The 13,625-nt window shown below is 39.6% G+C and overlaps 1 protein-coding gene across 1 annotated transcript in view; it reads right to left on the reverse strand.

The window, feature by feature from the left end:
* The window catches only part of NCKAP5 (NCK-associated protein 5), a gene marked incomplete at its 5' end in the record, with an annotated part of 64,968 nt that overhangs the window by 16,398 nt on the left and 34,945 nt on the right, over positions 1-13,625 (reverse strand). Inside the window, 3 exons of the mRNA XM_010182772.1 lie at positions 3,346-3,424; positions 9,917-10,104; positions 12,776-12,905. Coding sequence (XP_010181074.1) covers positions 3,346-3,424; positions 9,917-10,104; positions 12,776-12,905 — 397 coding nt within the window. The remainder of the gene's footprint in view (positions 1-3,345; positions 3,425-9,916; positions 10,105-12,775; positions 12,906-13,625) is intronic.

Raw genomic sequence — 13,625 nt, forward strand, 5'->3', positions numbered from 1 at the left:
TCATTGCTCTCTACAGCTTCCTGAGGAGGGGATATGGAGAGGGAGGTGCTGATCTCCCTGGCATCTAGTGATAGGATGGTTCAAAGCTGTGTCAGGGGAGGTTTAGACTGGGCATTAGGAAGCATTTCTTTACCGAGAGGGTGGTCAAAGATTGAAACAGGCTTCCTAGAGAGGTGGTTGATGACCCAAGCTTGTCAGTATTTAAGATGCATTTGAACAATGCCCTTAATAACGTGCTTTAACTTGGTCAGCCTTGAATTGGTCAGGCAGTAGGACTAGATGACTGAAAGAGTAATTACTTCTATTCTATTCTGCTCTACTCTGTTCTATCCTATCCTATCTAATCCTATTCCATTCCATTCCATTCCATTCCATTCCTGGATAGAAACTGAATGGCAATTCCAGCTCACAAGCAATCTGAGGTCTTGTTTTAGAGCACGCTTTACAGAGCATTCAATAACCCATAGGATATGCTCAGATGTACTAGGATGTCAGAAAAATGACTTTTAAATGTTTGACTGGCAACTATTCAGGTAATTCTTCAAACAATCACTTGTGGTTTTATTTGCTGAGAATAACACTAGAGTAGTTAAGGGAAGCTCTTAAGGCTACAGCTTTTTACAGTATGTAAAAGCTTTAGTGACCCCTATTAATGATCAGGCAAAGAATGGGTTAATCCGAAGAAGGCGGCACTAATGATAGTGGAGCTGTCAGGATGTGTCTCAGTCATGGATGGGCCAATGGGCAGCTCAGGCTGGAAGGACTCTGATATGTACTTTGAAAACTTATATCATTCTTCTTAGCCTTTGTGAAAGATAATTAAACATTTAAATTACATAGCTATATCTTAAAAGCTTCCCAAACTTCCCTGTGTCACTCATAAGCCTGCTAAATCTCATGTTTGTTTCTCCTACCAACTACAAATATTACTTTCCACAAAAATAATATGGATGCTGCACAAGGCCTGGAATTCACATATCAGGGCCTAAAAATATAGTAAGAAATAAAATATTTCACTTTGGGATTTGCTATACATTAGAGTGTTTGAGTTCACAAAAATATTTAACCGATATTTTTCTTAAGGATTCAGACAATCTGTGATGTTGCACAAAATCCATTATAACTTCTCATTTAAATAAAAGGTGAATCACTTTTGGGAGATGAAAACAGCTTGAGGAACAAACTATAAACACCTGCAAATTGTTTAAATATGATTTTTGAATATATTTGACATAAAATTTGCCTTTGTTTCTAAGAGTACGTTGTCAGAATATTATTGTCTGTGTACACATGAAAAGAAAAAGCATCCTCCTAAAAAAAGAAATAGTTTACTAACATATTTTCAGCATACTGCCTCAGTTCCTGCTGCCATCAGCTGTGTAACTTATTCCTCATGTATTCTGCTCAGAACAGAACTCTCACACTAAAAGATCAGTCATATCCTACCCTTCCCTGCGTGATGTTTGAGTGCTTTATGCAAAACATATCACTGTTATAGATGGGGAAGGCAAGTTTCAGCTGGAAAAGCAATTCACAAAAATATTAGAGCATTATTCATCTCATTTAACTCTGCTAATCACATGCTTCTCTTGGAGTCAAAATATTTTCCAGCCTCAGAAAACAAACAGCTCACTGAACACCTCTCTGCCCTACTGCTCTTGTCTTGATTGAGTCATTCCAATGTTTATTGTATCCAATTTATTTCTTAGCTTTTCTCTTCTATTTTAAATATCATTCTACCAATTTCACTATCTCACAAGCTTACTAATATTTATCATTTGTTGCTATTAATGTGCCCTGAATTCCATTTTGTCCTACAGCATTATTATAACACACCAATTCAACGCCGAGAGAAATGAAACCTAAAGCTTTATTTCCAAATACGGAGGACTGACGAGTGTCTGGTTACAAATGGCAGAAACATTAGTGCACTTTGGGCCACGCTGCAAATCGCAGCAGCTCCATCTGTCAAACCTTTGAAAAACAGCTCAGAACATTTTTCCACTCAGGGAAATCACCAGCAAATGATACTTTTATTCAGTATGTACTTTTGGCTCTTATTAGACTAAAGGATCTACCTACTTACACCTAAGAGCCACAGTGTCTACTAAATCCTTATGTAATCTTCAGTTACACAGGCCAACAGAGATTACAGCGCTCGGGCTGCATCTGCAAGGCACGGCGCAGCGTGATAAAAGATATCAGCGAGCAAGCTGGGTGGGCTGGGACCAAGCGCGGTGGGGTCTTATCAACACTCCGCTTATTTCAGCTACCCAGCGCCCTGCTGAGAAATAGCCTGGAGTAACCAGGCCATAAGGAGCTGTACCCAAGCCGGCTCACTGTAAATTAGCTCTGTACAGCTCTGTGTTGCTCTGGGCACTCACACATGAGCAGTTTTGGATCGTTTCTCCGGGGACTCCAGCAAATGAGCTGTAGGACTTTTTTGTGACATCTGGGCCGGTGTGTATTGTGGTTATACAGCTCCTACACACTGAAAAGACACAGTCCTCTCTGTAATTTGAAATTACTTGCCGAGATGGTGGGATATGGGGTTTCTGCTCCAGTGATCCAGTTTTTCCACTCAGAAAGGGCAAAGTTCTTCCCTCCTTACAGCGCCAAAGGCGTTGTATTCAGTGAGCACAACACTCCGGCTGCGGCCACAGGACAGCTCAGTGTGTTGCCTTAAATCAGAGAAGCCCACACATCTGCATCTGGCACCTGGCAAACCGCACAGGCACACTTCACTCGGTGCTGTGAGTTATTTGGGGACTTAGCGCTACATGACACTGTGCCACAGGCAGCAGAACTGCACCTACGTGCCAGTGATGCTTCAAGTCCTCAACTTTCCTCTTGCAGCTATGGCTTTTCACTTCCTCCGCGCCTTCTCTCCGACTCACATCCAAGCTATTCTGCTAGCCTTGCACACCATGTGTTTTAAATGCCACACAGCCTGCTGTACTACGCCAAAGACTTTCTGTCCCTCACCAATATCCAGATACTCTTTTAAAACTCTGTGCTAAAAGATGTTTGTGTTAGAATGTTGACACCTACCCATCCCCATAAATACACTAATCATAAAATAGAGAGAACTTCTACACCAGCTGGAGGGCTGGTGTCAGAATGGGATTTGGTGGCACAATACTAAAACTACTGAGTCCATTAGTGTTAGAAGCAGAACTATATCAGCAGATAACAGCTTCCAGTTTTCTAGGTTATGTTTTTCCTAAAAATATCCCTTGCATATCATTAAAAAAGTTATTTTCTCCGGCGGACTCTGCTTTCCAAATGTCATTTTGCCTTGCCAGAGCCTTTAAAAACTTAAAAAAGTTATGGAGAATGTTATTATCTTCCTTGCTGAGCCACTCTCCATTGCATGATTTTTTGCTAAAACTCTCAGCAGTGTAAGAGGCCTCAGTTGTTTCACCTAGAAGGCACAGGGAGAGAAATGAGTCTCTGTATAACTGCAGCTTTTTATTGTTGCCAAGCTAGTTCCTCAGGCTAACTGTAAGAATGTTCTTCCACACTACACAACATTTCTTTTAAGTGATACACGTCAAGTGAGACTTTGGTCCCAGGAGACTGCCTAGCAGTCTTCAAATTGCTTGTTTTGCTGTCACTTCACTTTACTTTTTGGAGGCAACTTTGATGGCAAGACACTAGAAACAGTAAGACCTGATTAGGAATACAAGGTTTGGTAGCAGATCTCGGAATGTGAACCTGCCCTGTGGAGGGGAAAAAACATGTAGAGATGTGGGATTTGTTGATGTTTGGAGACACACTGGCCTATTTCTAATTCACATTTCCCCACATGAGTTGAATCAGACTTGAGGCCAGGAAAAATATTTTTAATTCTGTACTACTCCCATGGGAGGTATGGTAAAATCTGTTTTCTTATCAGATCATGCTGCTGTGGTTTTTGTCACTTATGTTGTCAAATACTCCTATAAAATTCCCCTGACAACAGATCTTACATCAACTTGGGTAATTACTCAGACAGTCTTTGCTTTGATGGAACAAGTATTGCATCATTCATCCGGGAATCACAACCCTTTGATTAAATAGAAAGGAAGTCTCGCAGCCCCAGGCCTGTCAGTGGGTAAAGTCTATTGAGACAATTTTGACAAATAGAAACACGTGTAGCTTAAAGATTTCCTTCCACACCATGTTTAGGGAGCCAGGAAGGGTCTGTAGTACAGCGAGTGGCTACTTCAGTAGTGCAGCCCCTGCCCAGAAAGGCCTTGTGCGAGCACCCTCAGTGGCCTCCCCATGGTGGTGGCAGACAGATGTGATCTTGCCTGGCAGCACCAACTCTGGCTGGCAACCCCTAATGTTTACATTAATAAACCACCTCCCCGAACACAGGCAATATTTTGATATACTGATTCCTTACAAGAAAGACAAGCATTGATCTTAAAACACTAAAGCCAGGTGAATGAGCCTGCAGACTTGTTCCCTATCTACAAACTGTACAACGGTAGTATCTTTCTTAAGATCTTAGTTTCATCAGGGCTAGAACATGTATCCCAGGTCAAGGTAAATGTAACATCAAATTGATCTTAGTACCAAGAGAATTTAACCAGGATGTTGTTTAAGACTTGGCAGATGAGAAACTGGAACAATAAGTATTTCTCCTTTCAATGTGTAAAAGTCTTTTTTGATTCCTCAACTGTCCATTCAGTGTCCCTTTATCAGAGTAATTGCCCATTGGTTGTTTCCCTTCGGAAACTCCTTCTGTGCAGTACTTTTTGCTGATAAATTGTGAAATATAACTGATTCTCTCCTCATCTCATCACCTTCCTCTGTCTTAAGCCTGGCAAGGAAAACAGCAAAGAGGAGGTGAGGTTTCTGCGCTTGATACACAGTCACTGAATTATACAAGCAGCACACAGAAATCCATAATCAACTAATTCCTGGATGTGATCCAGCCCATCTAGATACTTATTGACAAGCGCCCCCCACCCCATCTTCTATTACTTTCTAGCATAATAATTTGTAAGAGTTGTTTCACATTCTCTATCTGCAGTAACACACACACTGTACAAAACAAGCTAAGACCTACATCATCCAGAGCATTTGCTGTTTTCTTTCTGACTGTAACATGAGATAGGTATTGCTGTCCCCAATTTACAGACGGTGAAACAGATCCTGAGACTAAGCAACCAGACAAATATCACCCAGTGCTGCCCCAGCTGCAGGAACTCTTGGTATCATCAAAGTATAAGTAAGGTAATTACTTAGTGCTCATTTGAGGATGCACTGAGATGCAGTTTCACTCTCTAAAATGCAAATGGTAGCTACAACAGCTGCTTTTTACTATTTCCCCACAGAGGAAAGCTTGATGCAATGCTGATCTTGCTAACTTTGGGTTGAGTTTGGAACTTGGTAGAGGGAGCTGCATAGCCTCCCTTTCTCTGGTCAGGGCAAAGAGACAAGTAGTTCCACAGGCCAATACCTCCTTCCCACTTTAAATTGTTAGGATGCAGCTCTCCCAACTGTTGGTTGGCCCCAAATCATTATCTTAGGCTTTTTCACATGTGATAACCAGAGTCCTTCCCTAAGCATATCTGATATTGTGAAAAAAAATCAGTTGTCTGTGACAGCAGAGAGCACACAGTCTCCTTGGAACTACTTCAGACTTTCAAATGCTGGGAGTCTCTATTAAAGAGGGGCTCCATTTAAGAGCCTAAAGACTGCCTCTTTCAGAGAGAATAAGGCACCTTCAGAAAGTGACTCAGAGAACCCAAATTAGGCACATACACTTACTCCTGTTTCGTGTCGCCTGCAGAGGTGTCTACGCTGCTTTAACTATTGCAGTAATTCAGGAGGGCTGGAACATTCTCTGTAGTATCAGCTTAATGCTCTGGGATTTTTGAGGATGGCAAGTGTTGTGCAATTACCAAACTTTGTTATTCTTGTTTCTAGCCCTTTTGTGGATGTTCCCCTCTGTTAATAGGATGCATTAGAAGGCTTGTGAGCACAAAGAGTCAATCATATAGCATTAACTCCCAATCAGCTTACTCAGCTGTAAAAAACCCCGAGTTTATCTGGGAATGCCTCCACGTCAGTTCCATTTTAAGTGCAGCCAAAACAGTCGTAACTTCTCTAATTTTTCCTTCTCCTATGTTTGCCAGCAAGCTCTAATATCTACTTGAATTGCAAGACACGGTGATTTGAGCACTTGATCTCCTTCATGAATCATCTGTACAGCACATACAAACTCTGCTGTGTTGAATAAGGCCGCAACTTCACATTGCACATGCAAGCCTCTTTTGTTAAATGAGCCCCCTGGTTAAATTGCCAATGTAGTTAACATCATAACTGTGCCAGAAGTGTCAGATTTTCCTGTGTGTCATCACAACTGAGGGAAAACAAGAGGATTTAGAAAGTTGTGATGGGTTCCAACTCCTTCCATAAGGGATCTTTTCTTTAAAGTGCTCATCAAGTCATACCTTGAAATACAAGCAAGCCTTGACAGTGACTAAACTGAGCGATACAGAGGGGAAAAAAAAGCAAGAAGGGCTGTATTACAGAAGAACAGTACGTGATGCTTGGTTAAGGGCAGAGAAGAAAACACATTTTTCATGATGCTTTGGGATCATAAGGATGATTAAGTAATAAAACCTTCAACCAACTCAGTTACTTCTTCAAGGGAACAAAGAAGACAAAAAAAGTCTTGTGTCGGTTCTCATTTGATCATTAAATAAAATAAACAGTGGGCCTGGGTGAGGTAAATGTAGCTTGTTTGCTGAATTCTTAGATGAAGAAACCAAATCACTGAGCTTCTAAAGTCTAAACAGTAAATTAATTGAAATGTGAGATAATTTTTTCATTGCAAAAATACGGTAGCAGTCATGACGTCAGCAAAGCGCTCAAGGCACCACCAGCTACTGCTGCAAGAAGAGGAACAGCTGCTTAATGCAGGCCTCACTGACGTTTCACTGGATAGGTGTCTCCCATGGGAGGACTGCAGTGGACTTTGGATCACATGCTGCACATGTTTTATTAAAGCAGAGAAGTTACTGCTTAATTAAAATGAATTCAGTTGATATATATTAAAGTGATTGTTTCTAGTTTTCAAAGTCCTACATGAGAACAGTACACCATGGATGTTACTTTAAGTGAAAGTTTTGTGCCCATGTTCCAATGCATTTTATTTCTTTCTTTGAAATGGTGATTTGTTTTTCTTGTACGAGATTCTGCAGTGCACAAAAGGATGACATTATTGCAGAACATGTATCCCAGGTCAAGGTAAATGTAACATCAAATTGATCTTAGTACCAAGAGAATTTAACCAGGATGTTGTTTAAGACTTGGCAGATGAGAAACTGGAACAATAAGTATTTCTCCTTTCAATGTGTAAAAGTCTTTTTTGATTCCTCAACTGTCCATTCAGTGTCCCTTTATCAGAGTAATTGCCCATTGGTTGTTTCCCTTCGGAAACTCCTTCTGTGCAGTACTTTTTGCTGATAAATTGTGTTGTGTATGTATTTTAGGGGTAAAGCTGGTGAGTATGTTCGGCAAGAAGGAGACGATTCAAATGACAATAAGTCTGGGTTCACAGAGCTTCCTGCCAGAACACCTCATTAGAGCACCCGGTCTGAAGGCACTCTCGTACTGGTGCTGTACAGTCCAATTTAATTGGGCTGAGGGACTGATACAGCACACTGCTCTTTTGACAAGCAGCGTAAACTCGTTCTGTCTATCATGACACTTGTGCTTTTTGGGTTTTTTTTGAAAGGCTTCACACACACCATTTGGGAATGAAATGCAAAGCACGTAGTGTTTCATTTTTCGAAACACCAAATATTCTGTATGAAAGCTGCATTTTTCCTCCTACAAAACTTACCTTTTTTTTTTTTTCCAAAGTTCTTGGCCATAAGTGCCTCGGATTCTGGTGTCCCCCTTTGTTTTGTGGGTAATGTTCCAGATCACACAGTTCTAATTTAAACAGACTGTGGATCTTCTTGGGTTGGACAAATTACACCTGAGAAAAATTTGCCGTCCTGGTTCAAACAAGGAGTTCAGGGTAACCTGCTTTTCATGGTTACTGCTTCTCATTTGTCATTCTGAAAAGTTTAATACTAATAGGCAAATCTCCAGTGCTTTATTGAGCTTCCACTGTTCACTGAGAGGCAATGCTGTTGTGAGAGCTATTTCAGATCTCAAGAAGTAATCCCAAAAGTCCCAAACATAATGCATGAAAAATGCTAGTGATGAATTATACCTGTTGCCTTCTAGTTTAATGATGGATTTTACAAGGATCCTAAGGCTATTTCAGTGAGTTTTGTTGAAGTTTCGATGCTGATTGGGCACACTGCAGAGATGTCATATAGAAGAAACGCACGGGAAGAATGAATTCGAAGTAGATGCAAATCTGAGCCACTTTTCTATGGTGGCACTAAATCTAATTGCTCTGTTAATAGCAAAATACCTTGGTTTTCAGAAGGCAGAACTTATTTTTATTATATATACTTACATATATAATTCATCTTATCTGCATAATAAAGCTATGAATTTCTAGATATTCAGAATGCTCAAATTATTTTCCTTAATCTGTCTTTTTAAATACTCTTCTGCCACCTTTATTTTTCCTTTTCTTCTTCCCAACTATGAAGCCAAATTTTAAAAAATTGTTCTTTCTAATATGGCCCAAGTATATTCAAATCAAATTCTATTATAGGTACTAGTGAAATTTGGTTGCTTGGGAATCGAGGCAGATATACATCAGGAATCTTTTTTTGAAATCTCTGAGTCAACTTAATATTCAGTTAAGAGGGTCTTTCACAGCAGCAGAGCTGGAATAAACAGGGGCACTGCCAGTTTGTGGCACATATTTCTTCTGCACATTTGGCCCAGATTCCTGAAAGCTGTAAGACTCTAACTTGGTTAATCACCTCTGAAGTTGCAATGCACAGTGGTTTTCTGAAGCTGAAAACTGGAGTCTGGGAAGAGATAAAAACTCTTCTGCACTTAGGAACCACGCCAGTATGGTACAAAACAGCAGCTCATTCATTATTTTCTGCTACCACCTTTGTTTATACTGCAACATACCCAAAATGTGCTAAGTGCTACACAGAGAAATGAAAGAGCTTATATTTAAAAAGAAGATCTGGGGAAAGAGACTGAACATGGAGACAAAATGACTACAGTGGATCATGGCTGGGCAGCTCTATTTTCAAAGAAATAGACTTGTTAGAGCAAAGGAGTGAAATAGTGAGAAAAAAGTGTGAGGATGAGAGGAGAAGGCACGAGAAAAGCAGAGGAAAAGAGTAGGTTGAGAAGTTGCTTTTCAGGGTTGTTGAGACGGCGTGACATCAGGTTCAGTGTTTTTGGACACAGAAATGGCAAGTGGATTCACAGGAAGTAAAGGGAAAAACCAATTTGTTCCAGTTTAGAGTCATGATCCACCAATCAGATCAGGACTGATTTTAATCAAAATAATGCTTGAAACCCTCAAATCAGAAGTTTCAGAGCTACACCAAGAGCTATTTCAAAAGAGACCAGAAGATAGCTAACTTTCATAGCATATTTTCAATTGCATTTTCAAGAATACTACTTCAGATGTTTAAATCATTTACTACACGTTGTACTATACACATTATCAAACCGTATGTGAAGGAGCAGCCTTATGAGACAAATTCTGTGTTTTCTTGCTAGCCTTAAATTTCAACTCCTCTCTAATGGTGGAGTGCCTGTCTCTACTTGTCAACTTTGGAAGTCTAATTCCATGACAGGTGAGCATCAGAATGTAACATTCTGTTCAAAAAATATTCACATCTTTACTCTTCTGCAGGTCATGCTGTTTTTTTCAAGTCTATCTGGTTTCGGTAATCAATCAACACATTGAGGAAAAAACAAGAGGCAAATAAAAATCATGAAGAAAATGAGAAGTAATATAAAAATCACAGTAACTCACACTTGGGCTGTCCTTGCACTTGCTGTCTTTACTGGAAGCTCCACTCAGCTGTTCAATTAAACTGTAATGTGTTAATTGTTCGGGTCCATCCTCTCCAAAATGGCCATAGAGACTGTGTTGGTATAAATCCAAGATTGACATTGGGTTCCCCAGAAATGACTTTCTCTGATTTTGTTTTTCCTGCTCAGCTGTAAAAGATGTTAAAAATAATATCGTTATGGCATATTTAATTGATGAAATGAAGTCTACTTACATTGTAATGCGATTTTACAATTTTGAATGTATTTCAAATGTTTTAAGGCATCTGGAATTCCGTGCAATAAAAGCATTAAAATACTGCCTTCTGACTTATCCTATTTAATATTCAAGGTGAAGGAGATCGTATGAGACAGCCAGAATAATTTTCCTTTCTTTTTCAATTATAGATGAGATGGTTAATTTGGGGGGAACATTCTAATTATTTATTTGCTGTAAGTTTTTGTTCTTCTCTCTTGATAGCCTTACATCGCAGATGCGCTAAGTTCCTTCAGCACGCCCTTCAGTGTGACTGTATTTGATAATTCTTTCCTTTTTACTACATTTTTAGCTAATGAATACAACAGTATTAAAAATACCCTAGTAAGGTAAGAAACAGGCCCAATCCATTTGTCAGAGTTCCTACTATAATACAAGGAACATTAGTAATAAAACCGCAGTTTCCGAAGTCCAAGGCTGAAAACTCATTCAGGAGATCAAAACAAAACCAAATAATTTTTCTGCAGCTTCATGAAAACGCAGAGGAGACAGAGACTCAAATGATCATTGGCTTCTTTCCTCACTCTTCTTGTTACACAAAGTTCAACTCTACCTTACAACCTATAGCATTAGAAGAGCCTTTGCCTCCAGTGCCTCCAACAGAATCGCACCAGGATAAAACCTTCATGAAACTGGAATCAAAACATTTTCATGGTTGAAGCAGAAGAACCTGGAATATTTGGCTTATTCCCTTCTATTCTACTGACCTTTTCTGTAACATTGGTCAGTGCACTGGGAAACTCATCCAAAGCCCACTAAATCAGTGAAGGTCTTACCATTGACTTTTAATAGTCTTTGCATCAGGCACTCAGTCTCAGTGTTTCTGTTCCCTGCTTGTAAATGGAAAATGAAAATCACTCCAACATTATAACTGTGCCACCTCCGAAAGTCCATTAATGTTTTGGGACTCATCTAATAAATATAATTATCTAGATATAGAAAAATGTTCTCTATGAATTGGTTTGCTGCAGCCCCTGACTCAGCCTCATGTGGATGTTTTGAGGTTATATCACTTGTATGCATAAAGAAGCTGAGATCTTTGAACATAGCATGGAACAAAGTATGTTATTAATTCGATGTGAGGACTGTATTTATAGAGCACAGAACAGAAATCCTGACCATAAGGAAGGACCGTAGCAGAAATACTTTTGCAACAACGCTTTATAATTTTCTTTTCTACTTGTCTCAACCGTAATTATGAATTTTAGTTCTGTTACTAGCCACAAAGTTAGGCATATACACAAAATTAATGATTTGCTATGTAAAATGGTGACTTCAAGTTATGCTTAGGCATCATTAAACTTGGAATCTGCTGCCATTCAATGCAACTCCTTACACATGATAAAATACTTTTTCTGTAAATTGTGATCGATACAGAAAAAAATGGTTATCTACCTCTTTAACAAAACACATCTTTCTTGTATTAAAACATGAATTGTAAAAAAAATAATCTGTTAAAAGAAGAGTTTATGGGCTGAGTTAAATGACTTGCAACATTTCATACAGATTAAAAATACAAAGTTATAGGAGTAATGTAAATAAATGGTCCTGTTTTCCTACTCTGCTCCCTCAGTGGTGGAATCACAAAAAAATGGATTACCTCTGCAAATGCCAAATACTTAAGTCCAACTCCCAGCAGACGCTAAAGAGCACACTATGTCAGTTGACAGTATCTACCCGTCCATGGCATCTTTAATGCGTTCATCACAGCAGTATCTCCTGTAGGTGCTAAACTCCGCTAGGTCAAGCTCACTGCTGTGCAGAGGGTCAACGCAAATCCAATGAATCACTGAAGCACCGCTTAAGCTCTCAGGGCTTTAGTGGTGCCGGGACCCTGCACTGGTCTTTGCACTCGCCAGAATTTATCTCCTGCAGGGAAGCCACCGGCTGCGTGGGCAGAGATGAGCCATGCTCTCCTCCCGCTCCCGGAGGCCACCCATCTGCACTGAAAGGGGGCTTGCAGCACGGCAAGCTGGCGGTCAAGACAAGACAGCTATTTCTTGGGTTATTAAACACACAGGAAACTATTATCTCAAGAACTTCACTTCATGTGTTTTTATCTACTGGAATTCAGTAAATCCCAAATTGCCATAAATTCTCGCACAAAGGTTTGCTACTTGAAAATGGCAATATATACATGGAGGACAATGAGAAAGACTTCACCATGCACCATAACCAACATCTCTTTGATATAGAGGTTGGAAAACTATGGCATTGATCACTGGGTTATTTCAAACGGCTAATATAATTAAAAAGGAAAAACGGGAAGCTATCTTTACAGTCACCTTTTAAATTTTGTAATAACGTAACAGAAAACGTATTTTTACTTACACTGCATAAAAATCTACAAGTTTAGCTGCTGCTAGCAAAAAATTTAGAAAAGAGGAAAACCAGATACAGAAATAAAAAGCAGAAAGTAATAAAAAGCTAATGGAAAATTAGACTGAAGTAAGACCTGGGGTTAGAAAGTGAAAACGAGACAGAAAGTTCAGTGAAGGACGCTATCTGCTGCTGAGTCAGAGCGGAGATGAGGGAGATGCATTTTATGTACAAATTTTCAATTACCTTGTTTGTTGCTCTTTGTTAACTCTACTAAAGTCTCCTCTGCAGTTCTAAAATAACTTGTTTCATACTCTGGCTCCGGCTCAGTGTCACTGCTGCTTGCAGAATAAGTACACACTCGCAGAGCTCTGTCCTGTACAAATAAGGGTATTGCAATCATTCAGATGATGCATATATATCAAAATAATGCCGAAGATGGTATTAGAAGTGGACCATTTTATATTCATCATGCAGTATAAATGGACAGTTCAACTGGAACAAGTCTGCATTACCAGTTTAACTAACCACTTCTCCTTCAAGTAAGTAATCATCAGTCTGACATGGGGGAAATAACTCATTCTTGTCCTGGTAAATCCCCTGAGTTAGTCTGGCAAACACAGGCCAGATCTTACCATTTTTATCACTGTAACATTGTTTTCAAAACTACCAACATTTGCAGATAGTCTCATCCACCAAATTCAATTTTAAAACATAAGTATGTTTAATACAGCATATTTGTAACATGCAAAATCATCACACAACAAATGGTTTCTGCAAGCAATTCTAGAGGCAACTAGGATTGCCAGTTGACAATATTCATGCTTTCTGTACCAGTAAATCCTAAATTTATGTCCCTTGTCCTGCCATTTACATTACAGGACTGGAGAGCCCTTCATTCCCAGCTGATTCCTATCCCTTTTCTCTTCAGGAAGCAACACTAAGGATCTTCTTCCACAAGAAGAAAGCTGACAGCTCTGGACAGCTTCTAAGCATGGAGAGCCTGAAGGCTTAAACCTTTCAGGAACAACAGCTCAGTACAATAAAATCCACAAAATGGATATGGGGAAGCTAAGTCGGATATTGCTCAGTTAAT

Source organism: Mesitornis unicolor, unplaced genomic scaffold (assembly GCF_000695765.1).
Source record: "Mesitornis unicolor isolate BGI_N332 unplaced genomic scaffold, ASM69576v1 scaffold11244, whole genome shotgun sequence".
Lineage (NCBI taxonomy): Eukaryota > Metazoa > Chordata > Aves > Mesitornithiformes > Mesitornithidae > Mesitornis > Mesitornis unicolor.